This window comes from Gopherus flavomarginatus, chromosome 7 (assembly GCF_025201925.1).
Source record: "Gopherus flavomarginatus isolate rGopFla2 chromosome 7, rGopFla2.mat.asm, whole genome shotgun sequence".
Lineage (NCBI taxonomy): Eukaryota > Metazoa > Chordata > Testudines > Testudinidae > Gopherus > Gopherus flavomarginatus.
In genome coordinates, this window is record NC_066623.1 from 82,058,963 (window position 1) to 82,081,078 (window position 22,116).

The 22,116-nt window shown below is 46.3% G+C and overlaps 1 protein-coding gene across 1 annotated transcript in view; it reads left to right on the top strand.

Annotated features, from left to right (window-relative positions):
• Positions 1–22,116, top strand: part of ABCA4 (ATP binding cassette subfamily A member 4) — a 127,207-nt gene that overhangs the window by 63,688 nt on the left and 41,403 nt on the right. The window contains exons 16-23 of the mRNA XM_050960927.1: positions 1,274–1,495; positions 4,226–4,430; positions 7,047–7,145; positions 12,237–12,461; positions 15,316–15,493; positions 18,809–18,940; positions 20,407–20,546; positions 21,413–21,550. Coding sequence (XP_050816884.1) covers positions 1,274–1,495; positions 4,226–4,430; positions 7,047–7,145; positions 12,237–12,461; positions 15,316–15,493; positions 18,809–18,940; positions 20,407–20,546; positions 21,413–21,550 — 1,339 coding nt within the window. The remainder of the gene's footprint in view (positions 1–1,273; positions 1,496–4,225; positions 4,431–7,046; positions 7,146–12,236; positions 12,462–15,315; positions 15,494–18,808; positions 18,941–20,406; positions 20,547–21,412; positions 21,551–22,116) is intronic.

Here is a 22,116-nt window from a genome sequence, read left to right on the forward strand (position 1 = left end):
ATCAATCCTGTCCTTATAAGCTCTCCCAGTGTATTTGCACCTTAGGGCTTGTCTACACACACAGGGTGTACTCCTTTAACTGTACTGGTATAGTTAAAGTAGTACAACCTTCCTAGTGTGAAGGCTGTTGTACACCTCTACCCTAATATAACACGAGCCGATATAACACAAATTTAGATATAACGCAGTAAAGCAGCGCTCCGGGGGGGGCAGGGGGCGGGGCTGTGCGCTCTGGCGGATCAAAGCAAGTTCAATATAACACGGTAAGATCTTTTGGCTCCCAGGGACAGCGTTATATTGGGGTACCACTGTAAATGTGCTTATACCAAAATAATTATACCAAAATAATTGTTCTGCTACCCATGGGAGACTAGCTGTCCCAGTACAACGGCAGCCACGGTAGGGGCTGCACCAGTATAAGTCTATCGGTAAAAAAAAATCACACCTCTACCTGGCCTAGTTATACGGTACAAAAGTTGTATGGAGACTAGCTCTTAAGGAAAAAAACAGCCCTTCTCCCTCTAGGCGTAAGCTGACAGTCAGCTGAAACCACACTCTTCAGTGAGGGGGGACATTAAAGATTCAAAAGCATTAAGGAAGAAAGGTCAACACAAGTTCATCCACTGGGTTACTTTCTACACAAAGAATTCTAGGAGATCTTAGTCATCCTCTTCAGCCCTCACAGGCTCTGGGAATGTGAATGTGATTCAGGTGCAGAATATAGTGCTTTATAATCTGCCTACTAGCTTTTCTTTTTAACTGTGTGTCGGCCAACTTTCCCCACAACCTCTCTCTGGTGTGGGGGTCACGGGGAGAACAATGGAAATTTGTTCTGACAGTTCAGACAATATTATTTTAACAGAATTGGTTTCCATGCAGACACTTCTCACTTGGATTTGTAGGGTTGTAACGTCTGCAGGAAACTTTCCTTTGAGGAATGCAGAGGGAGAACATCAGATTTTCATCTGTTACAAAGACAACACAGAGTCATCAAATAGAACTCTGGGCTGGGCAACCAGTGAGACTAGCGACAATGCCAGGTGCCTCAGCGTCAGTGAGTAGGGATGAAGTTAGACCACTGCCTTACTTTGGCTGTGATTTTTTTTTTAATTGTAAAGCTCTCAGATGCTATGATAAAAACCTCTAGAGAGACTGATTAAATAGATTAGGTAGAGTGAGTAGGATAAATTGATTAACCATTATAGCTCTGGTACCAACGGTAGCTTGTGAGACAGCATTGTACCTAAACTCATTTGGTTTCCTTTGGTTACAGTGTGGCAAGGTGCTTCACTACAGCAATCCCCTCATCCTCCTTCTGTTTCTGCTGACATTCACCACAGCCACCATCATGCAGTGTTTCTTGCTCAGCACCTTTTTCTCCAAAGCTAACCTGGCAGCCGCCTGCAGCGGAGTCATCTACTTCACCCTTTACCTGCCCCACATCGTCTGCTTTGCTTGGCAGGACCGGATGACTATTAACCTGAAGATTATGGCAGTAAGGCGCCTTTTGCCTCACGCTTTGAAAATCTATGACCTCAGGCTCTCTCTGAATTCCTTTTTCTTGACTTTTTGTGCCCCTGTCTCTGTTTCTCTAGTCAATGTGCGAGTAACTGAGAGTACAGTACCTGGTAAAGAGGAAGAGATCTGAGCCACTGTCCTCCCTCCTCATGCTGGTTTTGCACTGAGGAAACTCAACTGACTTCAGTGGAGTTACTCCTGACTCAGAGGGACACTATCGAGTAATTTAGGCTGAGAAGTTACCTACCATAGGGGAATAAGCCTCTGAGAAACCCTAGTCACTAGAAAGATTTACTTGGCTTTTTTTTTAAAGTTCAATAAAACTAGTCTTTTTGATGTAGACCTGCCCCTGCAGTGTTTGCAACCTGTACCTTGCTGCAGTGCACTGCTGCAGGAGAGCCAGCAAGTGCAACCAGCTAGAAAGAAATAGGTACACAATGTAAATAAACAGAGGAAGTGGTGAAGATGCAAATTATCATTTTAAAATGATTTCAGAATTAAATGTGCTAACTGTATTTTAACACAAGTGAGACAGAGCTATTATAATATGATTTTTAACTGACTTTTAAATTAATTGAAAGCTGTTTTCATGAAAATATTTGTATTCCTGTGAGCATTTGCCAACCTTTAAAAAATGCATCTGTTTATATAAATAAAATTTGGGGCTAAATTGACTTGAAAGTGTCCCTTTTAAACTAGATATGGGCCAAATCCAGAACCTCAAAGGCAAACTCCTTTGATTTGCAAAATACAGTTGTGATCCCATCTGTATTACAATTGTTGGCACATGGTTTGACTGGTCCTCTAACTCTGCTGTAGATCAGGCTCTGTAACTGCACAGGATAGAGCAGGGGTGGGCAAACTATGGCCTGGGGACCGCATCCAGCCCTTCAGACATTTTAATCTGGTCCTCGAGCTCTCGCCAGGGAGTGGGATCTGTGGTTTTCCCCGCTCCGGTGGTCCAGCTGGGGGCTTGCTCCACTCCGTATATGCCATGGCTCCAGCTGGCTTCCGGAAGCAGCGGCATGTCCCCTATCCAGCTCCTACACATAGGGGCAGCCAGGGGGCTCCGCGTGCTGCCCCTGCCCCAAGCACTACCCCCAAAGCTTCCATTGGCCAGGAACCATGGCCAATGAGAGCTACAGGAGCGGCGCCTGTGGACCGGGCAGTGCACCGAGCCTCCTGGATGTGCCTCTGTGTAGGAGCCAGAGGGGGGACATGCCGCTGTTTCTGGGAGCTGCTTGAGGTAAGCGCTGCCTGGAGCCTGCACCGCTGACCCCTTCCCGTGCCCCAACCCCCTCCCGTGCCCCAACCACCTGCCCCAGCCCTGATCCCCCTCCCTCTCTCCTAACCTCTTAGTCCCAGCCCAGAACACTCTCCTGCGCCCTCAACCTCTCATCCCCAGCCCCATCCCAGAGCCTGTACCTGCAGCTAGAGCCCTCTCCCTCCCCTCCCCCCACTCCAACCCCCAATTTCTTGAGCATTCATGGCTCGCCATACAATTCCATACCCAGATGTGGCCTTCGGGCCAAATAGTTTGCCCACTCCTGGGATAGAGCAATTTCAGGTTCTGTAGATGAAGGCAATAAAACTAGATCAAGGACCTGATCCTGTGAGAAGCTCAATGCCCTTAACTCTGGAGCATTAACAGGAATTTAGAGTGCTGAAGTGGATGGAGTTACACTGGTGTAAAAGAAGGGAATCAGGCCCTTGCTGACAGAAACCAGGATGGGGAGCCCTGATGAAACAAGAGTTGCCCTGTGTGTTGTGTTTGGGTTTATGTCGCTTGTTTAGAGCTTCACAGACTGAAATAGAGCTGGATTGGGGTGTGTGTTTGATTTTCCCATGGAAAATTTAAACTTTTTGTAAAAAATCAAAAACTGGGAAAATTTCACCTAAAAACTGAAAAATTTGATTCAGAGATCCAAGCACAGTGGCTCCCGCCTCCATTCTGTATGGTCTGCGCCAGGCTACATCTTCTGTGATGCAGCACAGCGTCCCCTCTTGCTGAGCTGTTGCAGTGCAGCATGGGAAATGATGGCCAGAGATTATTCTGGTTTGGTTGAACAAGAACTGTTGTAAATCAAAAGGGTGGGGGTTGCGGTTTTGCTTAGGCTGGGTCTCCTGTGAACTTTCCCTTCTGCTGCACAGACACTGGCACTCCATGCACACTGTATAATTCCTTTCTCTTGGTATTTCTTGTGCCCTCATCTGTCTCTCTTGTCAATGTGAGAGTACAGTACACCTGGTAAAGAAGAGGAGACCTGAGTCGCCATCCTACATTTTATTTCATACATATTTTTATTCTGATGATGCTGACTAGACACTTTTTGAATGAGCTCAAACTGCCAAAATCATCTCCATTAGTCTCCATATGAAGAGATAACAAATGAGTTACACCCTCATCTGAGCAAATGCTGCTCCACTAAAATCAGTGGAAGTTGAACTTGTTTATGCCAGGGCTAAATTTGGACCATTGTCTCTAGATCCTTCGTGGAGCTGCCACCAGTCCTGAAATTAAAGATGTCCCAGTGTTCTTTCCAGTCCTACTGTACCTTAGATTGTGTTTAAAATAAAACCCTTTCCTTCTGTTCAACTTAATTATTCCTGTGCACAACCAAGTTTCAGACTTGAACTCAAAAAATATTTTTTTACTGATGTGGGTTTTCCCCTTGCCTGAATCCCTGTTATTTCACCTTTATTCCAGAGCTTGCTTTCTCCAGTAGCTTTTGGATTCGGTACAGAATACTTGTCACGCTATGAAGAGCAAGGCGTTGGGCTACAGTGGGACAATATCAGGACCAGTCCTCTGGAGGGTGATGAATACAGTTTTTTCTTCTCCATTGAGATGATGCTTTTTGATGCTTTGCTATATGGAATTCTCACATGGTACCTTGAAAATATTTTTCCAGGTATGTCAATCTCTCACCACTATGTGGTAGTGGTTGTAAATTACACTGTCCTAAATTAATCTCTAACTATTAGGGAGTAGAATAGGACTTTAATGGGGGGAGATGGGGAGAGCGATTACCCCACATCTGTCTATCTTCTTGCATCTTCCTCTGACGTATCTGGTGCTGCTCCTTGTCAGACACAGGATATTGGACCAGATGAACCACAAATCGAATCCAGTTTGGAACCCTTTTTTTATTATTATTACCTTTTTCTCACTTTTTCTTTTTCCCATCCTTTTTCAATTTTGCAAGTGAAAAGAATGGGAAGAAAGGAAAACAGATTTTTGTGGTGTTTTTGGTCAAAACAATCTTTTGGCAAAATTTTCATGCTCAGAAAAGGCCATTTTTCATCAAAATTCTTTTTCATTAGAAAAATTTTGACATGCTCTAGTGAAAATATTTAAGCCCTGATAATGCACTTTGAAGCACAAAATACAAACTCTGAGGGCCTGACTCACTACTGTGCTGTTGCCCTTTTATGTTGGCTGTTTGTTCTGGTGTGGTTAAAACTCCTGTGGAGCATGAGACAAATGGTTCTTTTCACCGACTAGATGGTCAGGAACATTCTCTAAGGGACAGAGAGTCCTGTGGCACCTTATAGACTAACAGAAGTATTGGAGCATGAGCTTTCGTGGGTGAATACCCACTTCGTCAGATGCACGCGTTAGTCTATAAGGTGCCACAGTTCTCTTTGTCGCTTTTTACAGATCAAGACTAACACGGCTACCCCTCTGATACTTGATTCCCTAAGGGGTTTCTTAAGGCTTTTATAGAGAATCCTGGGTGTGATGTTAGCAACATGGTACAAATTAAAAAGTGAATATTTAATGGGCAAGAGCATTTCCTTATAGCTTAAAAAAAGTTGCTTACCCTCATGTTAAACATGATTGAAATACCACATTGAAAACTGTAGAAGCGATGGGGGCGCCTTTGAATGGATTTGCTGCTCCAGCACACATACTGTAGCTCCCCTGCCTGTTGCTGAAACAGGTGGCAATGGTTAGCCAAACTTCAGAGTGTGGAGGGTTATTCTGTTAGGAGGAGAAACTGATCATGTGATCCTGTTTAATTACAAACAACGTACAGTCCTATATCCCTGCACACCATGGGAGTCAGACTGGAGACAGCTTCCTTGTTCATGGTTCCAAGCCTCTTTTTAACCAATAGTCTACCCAAAAGCTCTCTCTAGGCTTTTTTCAGGGCCACACTTCCACTGTTTGTTCTGGCTGTCTCCTTGGCTTTCTGCTCCTTCTCTATTTCTGCGGTGTCTATGTGTTTCTCACGGCTTTTCTCTCATATTCAGACACATACAGCTCCACCAATCAGTGCTCCAGCCCCTGCATTTTCCATAATTGTCCCCAGGGAAACCCCTTGGCCTGCAGTGTTCAGCTTTTTCTCAAGCCTTTCCAAGTACCGGTGGTTTGGGTGGTGGCTCCTATTGCTTCAACTATCTGGTTCCATAAAGGAGCTCAATTGTTTTTTACACTTATCCTGAATGAAAGGTGACTGTACATCCACCACCTTCAAAGAGGTTTAACTCAACCCATAACAAGCCAAGACTGCTTCTGTGAGCAGACAGAGAGTTGAGTGAGTTAATGTGAGCACAGTATGTCAATTCTAAGAACCTAGAGAGTAGTATTTTAAGCAGAAATCATATACATACAATCATTGCAAAGTTCTTGTATCAGGTTTGACGCAATGATGGAATAAACTGCTTGTTTGCAAAAAGTATCTCTGGAAATTACCCAAACAGCTTGGGGGTCATCCAGTCCTTCTTTAGAGCATCCTTGATAGAAATCCAATCCAGAGAAATGAAATGGAAATAAGCATGCATTCTAGTAACTATTCCAGTAACTATCACACAGAAATAGACTACACAGCAGTGTCATTGCACATCTCATTGCTGATTTTGAATAAGTGGCAAAAGACAGTATGCAGATAGGATCACAAAGAATAAGACTTTAAACATGGTGAATCAGATGCTTAGCCAGTGTAAATCACCATTGCACCACATTTTTTTAGTTGTTTTTCCTGGAAAGCTGCGTGTTGAAACGTTGGCCTGAGCTGCCTCTTAATTTAGTTTTGATGCTTGTTGTTGTGCATTCAGACCCAGTGTGATCTTTGTAAACATGATGAGCTTTTCATCCATTCAGTCTCTAGAATATTGAAGGGGACTTCAAAAAGAAATCATTACTTGGGGTCAGGAGCCTACCTGCTGGAACTGGGAAATTTCTTGGCAGCTCCTGCCTAGTATTAAGGGTTCAAACTAGCCCCAGGCAGGGGGTAGCCTAATTCCTTAATTAAACCACATTTTGCTTTAGAAAACTAAAGTTAGCTCTGATCACACGTAATGTGTTTATTTCCCCTCCCTTTCCCAAAATATTTGGAAACTGGGGTTAGTCTGCTGGAAGCATGGTAGGTGGCTGTGCTTTGTTAGATCTTCTAATATGCTGGAACATGATTGCTAATGAAACTCCAAGTACTGATGTTTACATTATGAGATTTGCATACCTGAGTTCCAGCCCATAGAAGAATGTGGACTCTCTGTATGAACTGTACTTGTTCGTGTTTTAGGGGAATATGGGATACCACGGCCTTGGTATTTCCCTCTGCAGGAGTCTTACTGGCTTGAGTCTGGCTACCCAAAAGCTGAGAAAACAGCAACTGCTTATGGTGAGTTATTTGAAAACTCTGGTTCTCGGAAATAACTTCAAAACCCACCGATCCGTTTAGAGGTGAATACATTGTGCATTCATTATGTGAGCCACTGAAAAGATTAGAGACAGACATACAGTGGGAATCTTAGCAGGTGGCTTTGAACTCTGAGTGGCCCACTATAATTAGAGAGTTATTAGAGGATGAGTCAGTGTTCCATCCGAGGGCTTTTAAAGCATGCGTAGGTTAGCTGGGAACATCAGAGCCACATCTCTCTAATTCATGCATATGAGGATATTTGATGAGCTGTTATTACCCAACCTAGAATATTTGTAACTTGAGTCACAATGGACATGATACTGATTTTAATTACACTGTGTTTATACTGGAGTTACATCTCTCTGGACCTGAGTCTCTCCCACTTACTTTGTCATCAGTGTAATTATTAACTTCAGTGGAGCTCCTGATTTACACTAGAGTGAGATCAGAATTGTGCCTATTTGTGTGTATGTGCACACATGTATGTATATATATCCTTCTTTGAGAGTTCCTATCTAAACACTCCTAACTGATGCTAGTGTAATTAAGGACAGCATCTGGCTCATTGTTAAAAAAAAAAAAGAAAGAAAGAAACAGCAAATAGTGTACAGTACAATACTGTGGTGTAAATTGTAAATGTAAACTGCTAAAAAAATAAGGGAAAGTTTAAAAAAAAATTTGACAAGATAAGGAAACTGCTTCTCTGCTTGTTTCATTTAAATGAAGATGGTTAAAAGCAGCATTTTTCATCTGCATAGTAAAGTTTCAAAGCTGTATTAAGTCAATGTTCCATTGTAAGCTTTTGAAAGAACATACATAATGTTTTGTTCAGAGTTACGAACATTTCAGAGTTACGAATAACCTCCATTCCCGAGGTGTACGTAGCTCTGAGGTTCTACTGTAACAGGCAGAGAGATGAAGGAATCATTCTTTGTCTGTTTTTGCATGGTTAATCTGCTCATCACAATATGACCCCTCATCAGCTCTGATGAACTGTTTGCAAGGAGACTGGGCACAAGAAGTTGCTTCTAGACTAGCAGGGTCTAATCTCCTCTGCAAACATTCTGAAATCCCCCTCCCAGTCTGCCCACATGTTGAGCTCAGGAAGAAAGAAAAAGCAACATTGTTCTTCTCCTTAAAGGGGATTTACATTGTGGTATGTTCTGAACTGAATAAACAGCTTCCCACTAGCTTCACTGTGAGGGGAATTCAGAATGACAGAGATTGGCCTGGATATTACTAGAGTCCATTCTCTGTCTCTGCTTCGGAGCCTATCAGCCAAAGAAGCATTGGGTACGGGGGAACGAACTGCATGTACATAGGTGTGAAGGGAGATTTTCAAAGTCACAAATAGGAGGTGGGCCATTCATTTCCCTTTGGCTCCTTTGAAAACCCCACACTTATAGGGTTTTAGCATTTAGCACATACCTTTGGGATGCCCCTCAATACTAATAGAAAAATAATTTTACTTTCAGATTGTTCATAATGCCCCGTAAGTGCTGTGTTTTCTGCCAGGTGTGCCTAGGAGAGGGGTAGACAGCCTTTAAACCAGGGGTTGGTAACCTGCAGCACGCATGCCAAAGATGGCACGCAAGCTGATTTTTAATGGCACGTTGCTGCCTCCTGGAGTCCCGGCCCCACTCAGCCCCTCCACCCACCGCTCTCTCCTGTGGGGGCAGGAGGCAGAAGCTTGGTCCTCCCAGCAGCCAAGCTCCTCCCTCCTCTGCTTCTTCCCCCAGCGTGCTGCGTTCCTGCCCCTTCTCCTCTCCTTCCCTGCGCCAATCAGCTATTCGTCCTTGCAAGGGGGAGGGAGAGCAGAGCCGCAGTGTGCTTGCTGCTCCAGGGATGAGGCAGAGAAGAGGTGGGGACAGATGGGGCCCTGGGGAAAGGGGTGGAATCAGGCATATCCCCTCCAGCCCTCTGCCGTGAGCCGCTCATGGCAGGGTGCTGGAAGCACCCCCATGAGTTGAGCACCCCATCCCTCTGCCCAGACCCCTGAAACCCCCCACACACACCCCTCTGCCCAGACCCCTGAACCCTCCCACACCCAACCCTCTTCCTGGACCCCTGAAACCCCCGCTAACCCTCTGCCCTGACCCCTGCATCCCTCACACACACTCAGCCCTCTGCCCTGACCCCTGCACCCTCCACAACCCCAGCCCTGACTTCTGCACCCCCACATATACCCAGCCATCCCACACCCTGACTCCTGCACCCCCTCACACACCTCTAGCCCCCGATCTGACTCCTGCACCCCCCCACATATACCCAGCCCTTCAACAACCCATGCCCTGACTCTTGCACCCCCCCCACATCCCCACCCCCACCCTGAGCACGAAACGGGAGCTCCTGCACCACTACCACTCCCATTCTTACCCGCACCCCTGGTCTGGGGTCCCGGCCGCTGGGCCCACTCAGCCTGCTGTCGGTCTGGGGTTCTAGCTATCGGCCCGGGGTCCCAGCTGCCGGCCCCTTACCAGCCGGGGTCCTGCAGGCCCCGCTTAGCCCGCTGCCAGACTAGGTGAACGGAACCCCAGGCCGGCAGAGGGCTGAGTGGGCCAGTGGCATAAGATCAGCATTTTAATTTAATTTTAAATTAAGCTTCTTAAACATTTTGAAAACTTTGTTTACTTCACATACAACAATAGTTTAGTTATATAATATAGACTTATAGAGAGAGACCTTTTAAAAAACTTTAAAATGTATTACCGGCACACGAAACCTTAAGTTACAGTGAATAAGTGAAGACTTGGCACACCACTTCTGAAAGGATGCCGATCCCTGCTTTAAACTCTAAAGTCTTCTGGTATAACTTTCTTTATAGCACTTTTCAAATTGTTCAAGTGAGGTGTTACTGCCTAAATGAAATCTGAGCATTTGCCCCAAACAGCAGTTCATTTTCCAGGATCAAAATTATTTTTAAAAAATTGACACGTCATAATTATGGATGATGAATTACATATAGTAATCTGGAGAACCTAGTGCTGCTCTTGGCCAGAGGGAAAGGATATTATCTCAGGTAACCTTAGGACAGGCCCCTACTGACTCACAAGAATTCAATCTGTCATAACTCACCCCCACCTCTTTTCTAGAGAGGGTAAAACTGAAAAGATCATAGCTCTCTGAGGAATCCTTCCATGGGAGGCACATAATAGTTCATCTATTTGAAGGACTAGGGTCCTTTAGTTCTTCAGCTTATTTAATTAGCTTCTCCCTCACCCCTGCCACATCTGGGTCACAAGGGCAACAATTATAATGAACAATTATATCTTTCTTCCTTTAGAGAAACTGCCATGCATTGGGAAAAACATGAGAGAAAAACACCAGGAAATGCAAGAGCAAATAAGGCTATGCCTACACTTAGAGCTAGGGGTGTGATTTCTAGCTTGATCAGACATACTGACACTAGCCCTCATTGAGCTAGCATGCTAAAAATAGAAGTGTCACTGGAGTAATACTGTCAGTGGCAAGTGGCAGCATGGTCTAGCTGCCCAAAATATGTACCCACAGGGTCCAGGTAGGGTTGTGCTCAGATCAACTAAGCCACTACTGCCAGCGCTACTGCAGCTACACTATTTTTTCCTCACTAGCTTGATGAGAACTGGCATGAATATCTCTTTGAGCTGGGAATCACATCTCTAGCTCCAGGTTTAGACATAGCCTAAGGCCTGGTTTACAATAGGAAATTAGGAAAAATCCACCCCCCTGAGCGATGCAGTTAAACTGACCTAACCCCAGTGTAGACAGCGCCAGTGAGAGAATTCTCCTGTTGACCTAGCTTCCATCTCTTGGGGACATGACATACCTACGCCAACAGGGAGAAGCCCACCCATGGCATAGGTAGCGTCTTCAATGAAGTGCTGCAGTGTTGTAAGTGTAGACAAGCCCTGAGATGCTAAATCAACCTGATACATTTTAAAACTAAGTAGTTGTACCAGTGTATTCCCATGGCAATTATGTTGCTTACAGTATGTCTCTACTGCAGCCAGGAACGTGCCTCCCATCGTGGGCAGACAGGCTTAGGATAGCTCTGTTTGGGGTAGCACCCTAAAAATAGCAGTGTGGACATTGCAGCCTGGCAACAGTCTGGGCTAGCCATCTGAGTTCAGAGCCAGTGGGTTGGGCGGGCTTGTACTTGGTGGCTAGCCCAAGCCACCACCCATGCCACAGCATCCACACTGTTATTTTAAGTGCACAGAGTTAGCACAAGACTGTTTACCTGGGCTGGGAAGTGCATTTCCAGCTACTGTGAAACCTGCTTAGGGTCTAATTGTGTACCATTGAACTCTGTTAGAGCTTTTCCATTGCCTTTAATGGGAACAGGATTGGGCAAGAGTAAACTCTGATATAATGAAATTTTATGTGTAGACTAATAGATCCAGATCATTTCAATGTATTGTAAAACAGCGAACCCCTGCTTCTACGTTATGGGGGAAAAAAAATCAGGGGAGTCACTGTTCTTGCTTCCCTTGTCCCCGCTCCACATGAATTCACATAGCTGCTTTCCTTCCTAGAGGTATGATCAAAGCACATGGTTGGGAACGGCACACTAACTCTTTCACTGTGCCCTTAGTTACATCACTTAACCTCTGGACCCCAGCTGCAAAACAGGGATCTAACAGGGAGGGCTTTGTGAAGATACAGTGAAGAATAGTCATAGATTCTAGGACTGGAAGGGACCTCAAGAGGTCATCGAGTCCAGTCCCCTGCCCTCATGGCAGGACATAGTCTGTAGTTACCAACACAGTCAGCGCATATCAGACCTCATGCTTTAGGACTTAAACCAGCCCACTATGCACCTGAGATTAGGAAGAAACTCCTGCCATGGAATTGAAAAGATGTCAGTCTTGCCTCTGTAGTACCTGATCTTGACTACTTGGAAGAGAGGATATTAGACTAGGTGAATCTGATGGGTCAGAGTGCAATTGCTGTGTTCCTAATGTCACTGAAGGGCTTTGATGATGAATAATGCTAAGAGATAAGTACTGTTGTAATTTGTTACTATCTCACTTCTCCCAGTACATCTCCAGGGAAGATGGTAATCATTAAATTAACTTTTGGTTAATGTAGAAAAAAGTCCCAGGAAAGAAGGCAGTCCAGCCTGGAAGGCCACAGGCGAGGAAAAGACTGCAAACATGAGGGAGGAAGCAGACGAGCCTGAAAAGCTGGAAGAACAGAGTGACAGCCAGGGGGAGAAGGATGGTAAAGAATCCAAATGTAAACACAAAAGAAAAAAAGAGCGCGCCGAGCAGGGGAAGCCTAAGGCAGAGGCAAAGGACAAAGATGAAATGACTAGTAAGGAGAGAGAGAGAGCAACCTGAGTAACCGTGACTCTTTGTGTGAGACATTTTAACCCCCAGGTACTTCGCAGAAAACCAGAATTGTGTATGTGTGAGAAACAAGAGCAGCACTCCGTGTTGGAGCATAGACCTGAACCCTTATTTCTGAGAAAGCACAGAGCTGCCCACAAACCAGCAGTGATGGGCTGTATAGCCTATCCTGTGCTGGTTAGCTTCAATCTGCCACCAAGTCAGTGCTGTCCCAGGAGGGCAGGCAATGGTACTGCTGCTGGCAGCTCTCCACTGGGGTGCAGCTTTCATTTCTGCCAGGGACTCCACAGGTGCTCTGACTGAAGAACTTTCTCAGGAGATGTGTTGAAACACCCAGCCACTGCACTGTTGCTCCCTTGCGGTCCACAGCCACCTACCCTTTGGGCTGCTCTGGCTACCTCTGGAGGAGAGTGTTCCACCATAAGGGCTCTATAGCTGAGTCTCTTCCAGTGGAAGCCCACACTGTCTTTTCTTACAACATGTTAGTACCCTTTCTAAGTGACACCTGAGGGGGACACATGCTGGCTTGCTAGGGTTAAATTGTGGCCATGACTTTAATACCAAGACTTGAGAGAGATGAGCTAAGATAAAGGCAAAAAATCCTCCCAAAACGCATCCTGCAGCTGGTCCTGTGTATGTAGGGGAATGGCTGGTTCCAAAGGGATTTATGTGAATTGTTTTGTCTCTACAGTGTGATGCTGACACTAGCCCCCATCTAAACATTCCTGAATATGACCTGGTTGGTATTCAAGGGCCAATGGGGAGACAGATGAGCTTTCTGCATGTGGTCCCCCGAGGAATTCATGGCAGCAAGCTGGTGATTCCACACCAGATTCCACCACTGCAGACAGCTAAGGGCTCAGCTCTCAGACTCTCTTGAAAAGCTAGAGGTAAAACTGGGGTCATGAGAGCTCATCCTCATGTAGGTATTGACGACCTGCATTCAGGGTGAATGGAAACAGGACAGTGCTTCAAAAGGAATGAGCCAGGCAAGGGGCAAAGGTCATTTTAGCAAATCTGCTCCTAGCACCTCTTTATCTTTGCTTTGCTTTGCTCATCAGCTCCCAAGTTCCAGCAGCTCTGAAACTGCAGTAGCAGGGGCTTTGCCTGTCACTAAAGGGAACAGCCTACATTCCCCGTTCCTAGCATGAGGTCTTCAGCTAGCTACATGGTGTGTGTGAACAGTATGCAATAAAACAATCACAGAGCTAATGTAATTCAAGGTTCCACTTACCAGTAGGAGGGGTGGGGGCATAAAATGCACTCACAGTGGGATTCTGAGCTGGCATGAGTGAGTAACTGGAGTTGGACAGTGGTGCAAAGGATAGATGAACTTGCAATAAGCCAATTCAGTGCAAGTGCAAGACAGCAGAGCACTGTCTAAGGACTGGCATAAGAGAAATCTGCCCTAGCTGGTGAACTTCAGGCAGTTTGCAGTAACCCCTCATCTACATTCCCAACAAACACCCCAATGTTATCAACATCCACCTGTGGAATCAGGAGAATGACCAGTCCTTAGCCCCACCGGACAGCCAGCAGAGCAGAGGAGTCAGGATGGCCACAGAAAAGGGGACTTAGGTGTAGAGTTTGGGGATAGACTTCACAACACATGCATTAGCCTGAGTCCAGGAGTTTTACAGGCAAACGAGAAACAAACTCATGTCAAATGTAAGACTTGTGGTGGGATCTTGACCAATGTTCCATGCAGAGCAAGAAGAGCCAGGCTACTGGAGTCTGTGTGTGCACGCTCCTGTCTTAGCATTCAAACACGCATCAGGTACTCCAGGGAGTTTGGGCCCAATCCAGTGAAGTGCTGAGAGCCCTCGATGCCCTCGTGGTGCAAGACCCAAAGGAATGGTCTCCCGTGTCTTGTATTACAAAGCTGCATAGTCCAGTCCTGTGATTATAGCTGCTCCTGCGGTGTTCAGGAGACCCATCCTCCCACTTGGGGCTTCTCTGCTAGCTTTGTTTAGAATGGCCAACCCATGGGAGTTGCTGATGGAGACGGGGCTCACCAACAGGATTGGCCACACCCAGTCAGCCTGGACTGCACCTCAGTACAGCCCTTCTGGGGTCTGAAGAGTGAAGTAAACTACAATTGCAGAATAACCCTCCCTGCAAATCCTTAAGTGTATTGTGTAAATAGAAGTGCACAGGGTCTGTAGCATAAATATTCTCAACTCCTCTCATTTGTCTTCTGTTGTCCAAGGGTTTAATTTCCTTCAGAGGGTCTTTGCTTTGCCTAGAACTTGATGGTGAAGTTTAAAATTATGCTTTTGTGATCTTTGGGGGAAATTCACCCCTGTGCAGAGCTCATCTTAAGTGGTGCCTAGATCTTGGGCTGGCCCTTTGCCCAGGGTGAATTTCACCCCACTAGGATTAAAAGGAAGCTTAATTATTTTAAACAGCACAGTAAAAGAAAAGAAAAGGCACATCTGGGCAGAAAACTTGAATGGCTTAGTTGGAAATATAGCCCCATCTCCAGACTGGTTTAATCTCTCAGCACCTGGACAGACAATGAAACCTAAACAATCTCTTTCTGTCACATATGAACAAACACAAAACAGAGTCCCCTTCACCTGACTGAGTGAGTTGTGTCTCCACAAAGCCTTTCATTTACCCAGGTAAATAAGGAATAACTCTATGGATGTCAATAAACCTACCCCAATTCAAAACTGGTGTGAGGGGACAACTGGGCCCTGGGACTTTGTGTTGTAGTTTACGCTGTGATTATGCTATTGTAAGCAATGATGTGCTGAGAGCTGTGGCCAGTGGGGGGCTCTGACTCCCTTTTCATTCTTGATTTCTTGCCTTTCAAGTAAACACCTTTTTTGAACCTGAGCCTCCAGACCTGATCCCGGGTGTGTGTGTGCAGAACCTGGTGAAGATTTTTGCAGGCAGGACCAAGCCAGCAGTGGATGGCATGAATATTACTTTCTATGAGGGCCAAATCACAGCCTTCCTCGGCCACAATGGAGCTGGAAAGACAACCACCATGTAAGTGTCAGAGGAGGCTCTGGCTGTGCAAATCCAGGGCATTGCCCTACCGGTCTGACCCTGAGTTCTGTGGAGCAGCAGGCTGATCTCTCCATTCTCCTAGCTTCTATCTTTCCTAGCACATAAGGGCAGGCTGTCCCCATGCAGGGACATGCGGACTATAGAAAAGGGAGATCATGAAATGCATGACACATACAAGTGGATGAAACAAAACATGTCCCTGGATCAAGCCCCTATAAGCATGTTAATAGCAACAGAGGCCCTTCTGTTTGAAAGAGCTGTGATGCTCTAAAACAAGCACAACTGAGGGTATGTCTACACTAAAGGATTATTCCGATTTTACATAAACCGGTTTTGTAAAACAGATTGTATAAAGTCGAGTGCATGCGGCCACACTAAGCACATTAATTCGGTGGTGTGCATGCATGTACCAAGGCTAGCATTGATTTCTGGAGCGTTGCACTGTGGGTAGCTATCCTGTAGCTATCCCATAGTTCCTGCAGTCTCCCCCGCCCATTGGAATTCTGGGTTGAGATCCCAATGCATGATGTGCAAAAACAGTGTCGCGGGTGATTCTGGGTAAATGTCGTCATTCATTCCTTCCTCTGTGAAAGCAATGGCAGACAATCATTTCACGCCCTTTTCCCCTGGATTGCCCTGGCAGACGCCATAGCATGGCAACCATGGAGCCTGTTTTGCCTTTTGTCATTGTCACCATATGTGTACTGGATGCCACTGACAGAGGCGGTACTGCAGTGCTACACAGCAGCATTCATTTGCCTTTGCAAGGTAGCAGAGATGGTTACCAGTCGTTCTGTACCGTCTGCTGTGCCATTGTAAATCGGCGATGAGATGACGGTTATCAGCCGTTCTGTACCGTCTGCTGCTGTCATGGGTGCTCCTGGCTGGCCTCACTGAGGTCGGCCAGGGGTGCAAAGACAAAAATGGGAATGACTCCCCAGGTCATTCCCTCCTTTATGTTTTATCTAAAAATAGAGTCAGTCCTGCCTAGAATATGGGGCAAGTGTACTAGAGAGCCAGTGCATCAGAGAACCAGAGAGCACAGCCACTCCGTGTCAGATCCCGCAGAAATGATGAGCTGCATGCCATTCTAGGGGGTGCCCCTGCAACAATCCCACCCGTTGCTTCCCTTCTCCCCCAACCCTCCTGGGCTACCATGGCAGTGTCCCCCCATATGTGTGATGAAGTAATAGAGAATGCAGGAATACGAAACACTGAGTTTTTAGTGAGATAAAATGAGGGGGAGGCAGCCTCCAGCTGCTATGATAGTCCAGGCAGGACATTAAATGGTGGGGGGGAGAGGAGCCCAGCATCCTGCTGCTATGATAGTCCAGGCAGTACAGAACCTTTTCTTTAGATATGAAAGGGGGGGGGGCTGATGGAGCTCAGCCCCCAGTTGCTATGATGAGGACGGTTACCAGCCGTTCTGTACCATCTGCCGGGAATGACCGGGAGTCATTCCTATTTTTACCCAGGCGCCCCCGGCCGACCTCACCTGAGGCCAGCCAGGAGCACTCATGGGATGATGACGAGGATGGCTATCAGTCCTTTTGTATGGTACCGTCTGCCACCGGGGAGTGGAGGGGAGAGGATGCTGCTGTTCAGTGCCGCAGCACCCCGTCTGCCAGCAGCATGCAGTAGACATAGGGTGACATTGAAAAAAGTCAAGAAATGATTTTTTCCCCTTTCTTTCGGGGGGGTGGGGTAAATTGACGAGATATACCCTGAACCACCCGAGACACTCCGGACGATGTGTTTGACCCTACAGGCATTGGGAGCTCAGCCAAGAATGCAAATACTTTTCGGAGACTGTGGGGACTGTGGGGTAGCTGGAGTCCTCAGTCCCCTCTCCCTTCCTCCATGAGTGTCCATTTGATTCTTTGGCTCTCTGTTACGCTTGTCACACAGCACTGTGCTGTGGACTCTGTATCATAGCCTGGAGATTTTTTTTCAAATGCTTTGGCATTTCGTCTTCTGTAATGGAGCTAAGATAGAACAGATTTGTCTCCCCATACAGCGATCAGATCCAGTATCTCCCGTACGTCCATGCTGGAGCTCTTTTTGGATTTGGGACTGCATGGCCACCCGTGCTGATCAGAGCTCCACGCTGGACAAACAGGAAATGCAATTCAAAAGTTTGCAGAGCTTTTCCTGTCTACCTGGCCAGTACATCTGAGTTCAGATTGCTTTCCAGAGCGGTCACAATGGTGCACTGTGGGATATCGCCTGGAGGCAAATACCATTGATTTGCGGCCACACTAACCCTAATCCGACATGGCAATACCGATTTCAGTGCTACTCCTCTCGTCAGGGAGGAGTACAAAAGCAGGTTTAAAGAACCCTTTATATCGATATTAAGGGCCTCATTGTGTGGACGAGTGCAGGGTTAAATCGGTTTAATGCTGCTAAATTTGGTTTAAACGCATAGTGTAGACCAGGCCTGATACTTTTGGACGCTGTTCTTGGTTACTCCACTATAGATGCACTGACTGAAGTCCAAAGCGGTGCATGCCCTGGGTGCAGCTGAGTGTAGAACATGGCCCCAGTGTTTATATTCAGTAGATCTGGGGTGGGGTATTTACATAGCATAACATAGCTATGGATTTATGTACAATGTATATGTAAACTATACACCCAATTTAAAATGGCCCTTTAGTCCCAGAACACCAGAGCACTAAAAAGCCTACATGTGTTTTCTGTTTGTACCCAGCAGGTAATACCAAATCTACACATTAGTGAGCTACCATACAGTTTCCAACCGTTTTCAGTCTACAGCAAAGCAGAGTGCAGTCAGGAGGGCAGGGTAGCCCTAGTATAACCCGTGGGCAGCACTGTTATGTAACTCTGCATTCAAGCCTTCAGATTATTATTCTGGATCTCTGCCCCAGCAAGACTCATTCTAGGTCATGGGTAGCCAGGGCTGGGGAAACTTGCCTGGTGAACTGGTTTGAAAAGTACAAGTTCAGGTTAACTTGATTTAAACACCATTTGGCCAGCTAGTAAGGACCAGATCAAACTTTTGTGCAAACCAAGTTTGGAATCAATTTTCTAGCCTAGGTGAGAACCATATAGAACCACACACTAGTGGAGTTACTGTACACATTCCCAGGGTCTCACTTGTCTATTTTATTAGGACGAGATTTAGATGTGTCCATGCTTCACAGTGGGATTGTGTTTCAGCAGCCACTGGAATAAGAAGTCATCATGTGCCACCTAGTGGCCCTCGAGAGAAGTGTCTCTGCTTATCTTAAAGCTAAGGACGCTCCATTTGCTTTTTTTCTCGTGTTTGGCCAGGTCAATACTAACAGGCTTGTTCCCACCCACCTCTGGAACTGTCCTGGTTGGTGGCAAGGACATCCAGATACATATGGACTCGATTCGGCAGAGCTTAGGCATGTGTCCTCAGTACAACATCTTGTTTAATCAGTAAGTGCCATATGATGCCAGACTCAAGAACTGAGCCCCCACCACCCGGGCTGGACGTTTGGGGTGTCCCCAAAGCCCATGTTGTTTCTCTGTGCTCTTCTGACAGTGCATGTAACTCAGAGAAAGAACCCTCCTTCCTTCTTCTCCTGGCTGTATTTCTAAAGGACAGATACTATTTTACACTTTCTATAATCCCCAAGAGGAGATGCATGGGGGGATGCAGGGTCACATGCCTCCCAGATTTGCTGCTTGGCTTGTACTGAGAATGCTCACATGGACTGGGCATGCTCAGTAACACTGCTGAAGCCGGCTGCCCACATTTTATTCCCTTCCTACTATCGGCAGGCATGGGTCGTCAGGGAATCTTCTACTTCCACTGGCTGGGCCCAAAGATTTTCCTCAGGGGAAGTAAGTGTTCCTGATATGGGTACTGTCAGCATTGTGGTAGAGCTTGGGAGGGACTTTACATGAGAATCAAAGCACACAATAATTCAGGGCCCCATTCCCCAAAAGCCATATGAATCCTGGCAGTAGGCTGTGCTGATGGTTGGGGGTGCCATTTTGGAAAGGCAGGTAGGTGGTGTAGCGAGGCAATGGCTTACTGATGTGGCGCCTCCTGCTGGTTGTCCAGGGAATTAGCTCTCCAGCTCCAGAGCACCTTCTGCTGGACGATGTCCTGCTTGCCGCTGGCACCCGTGTCCCTCCTAGACTCTGATGCCTTTTTACGCTGGGATTCTGCCCCCAGCAATAACCCACAATTGGGGTCTTCCCACCCAGGAGAATCCACAACTCTCTATCCCCATCTTGCCTCAGTGGCTACTGCCAGTCACCATCTAGCCCCTGCTCACTGGGGCAGACTGCAATCTATACCACTCATCATTGGCAAGGGGGGGTTGGACCTGCTGCCTTTGCACCTCTGCTGTTCCAGTACCCTTCCCGACCTTTACCAAGGCCTGCAGCCTGGGGGTGTTCGAGCCTGGAGCTCCCCAGCTCCTCTGGCCTTTCCCCAGCCCTGCTCCACTCTAGGTACCCTGCTGAGCTCCCAAGCAGCCAGGCCTGTCTCTTTCCACAGCTATAGAGAGACTCTTGCCTAGCTCCTGCCTAGCAGTCCCTTTATAGGGCCAGCTGTTGCCTGATTGGGGCGTGGCCTCAGCTGAGGCTGCTTCCCCAGTCAGCCTAGCAACTGGCTCCCTCAAGGCAGACTTTTTCCCAGTCTGCTTTAAGCCCTTCTTGAGCCAGAGTGGGGTGACTGCCCTACTACAGGTGGGTAGACAGAGAAGCAACAAGAGCAAGGAGGAGCAGGGTGATCCTGAGGAGTTGCTGGCCAACCATTGTAGGCACATATAAGGGATAAACCAATTCCTCTCCTCAAAGGGGGTAATGCTATAATGAACTGGCTGCTGTTGGACCAAGCAACCTGGTTCTTCATTTAACCTGTCTCAATGTCTTTCTGTCTAATTTCTCAGCCTCACTGTAGCAGAGCACATCTTGTTTTATGCCCAGCTGAAAGGGAGGTCTCGAGAGGAAGCTGTGTTGGAGATGGAGATGATGCTGGAAGATATAGGCCTCCCCCATAAAAGGAATGAAGAGGCTCAAAACCTATCAGGTGCCCAAGGATTTGTTCTCAAAATCTTCACCTTTTTTGTTTTAGTTCCATGGGGACAAATTCTGCCAACGGTTCACTTTAAGTAGTCCCTTACCTCTTGAGTCGTGAATTGGAGCCCTATGAATTTCAATGGGCTTGTTCAAGCAGAGTGGGTGGCAGAATCTGTCCATAAGGCATCAGCTGTGAATGTATCTGTGATGCATAAAACTTACTTTAGTGATGCTGAATAAAAATATATCTTAATATACAAAAATATGTCTTCCCTTAATAACATACCCCAGTCCCACCACTGTTCTGTGGTAATGGTCCAAAATGCAACACCTTCCCATAGTAGTGCTTCAGTGTCCTGGGTGAATACCCTAGAATACTGTAATATTTTTATAAGGGCTGTTCATGTCATTTAAAAGGTAAAACTGTTTGTAGTACAGTGGCAAGGAGGTGCAGCATGTGGATGCAGTGACCTATAACTGTCCAGAGCTGCAGGTTGGATTCGATAAGTACTCAGGAGTTTTTATACTTCACTGATCTCTAGGTTCTGCAAACATGGGCCGACAATATCATGAAACCAAGCTTTCTTAGAGCATATCTAGAACTTCCTGCTTTGGCTCCAGGCCAGAACCAGAAAATGCAGACACTGCATGAAAATGAAAAGTAATGAAAAAATTATGCTAAAATTTTCAAACCCCAGCAAAAATGTGTGTATTTATTCATGTTCCCAGCCAAGGTTCAGGAGTGAGAGTGGTTCTTATTTTACCTGGTCCAGTTTGTCTGTCTACAGCAGGCACAAACAGTCATCTATCATCACATGCTGCAATGTGTGCTGCTCTTCCTTCTCACTCCCACAGTTGTGTCCCTGCACTCTTTAGGTGGCATGCAGAGAAAGCTATCTGTTGCCATTGCCTTTGTTGGTGAAGCAAAGGTGGTCGTCTTGGATGAGCCCACCTCTGGAGTAGATCCATATTCCAGGAGGTCTATCTGGGATCTTCTACTGAAGTATCGCTCAGGTAACACACTCCACAGAGGAAATTGCTTTTTAAACCCCTTCACAAATAAGCATCTGTTGCATAAGATTTCATTACATGGTATGAACATGCACAAACAGGTTACACTAGTGGTAAATTCATGTAAGCCACTTGTCTCATGACCTGGGGGTTTAGGGCAGAGATCAGAAAAGCTAGAGATATGATATAGCAACTTCATGTTACATGGAGAGAGCAGACTAAACTGTGCTCAGAGGGCCCTGTTCTGCTAATCTAACTCACATAGAGTAGTGTCATACTAGGCAAGTGATCTAATTTATTTCAGTGGGACTCCTAATAGTGTGAGGCACTACTCAGTGACAGTAAGTGAGGCAGAGCTAGCCCCAGTATTTCAGACAAGCTGAACAGTTTTGGAAAAGTTTGGGTATCCTGCTGCTTGCACTTACAACTGCTACAGAAAGGAAGAGCTTCAGCTTCTTTCTGAACCTATTAAATGCCTCACTCCCCTTTTAAAAAAATAAATAAATAAAGTTTATTTCTGAGGATGAGTGCTGGAGAGATTTCTCATTGATGGGCCCAATTCTGTCACT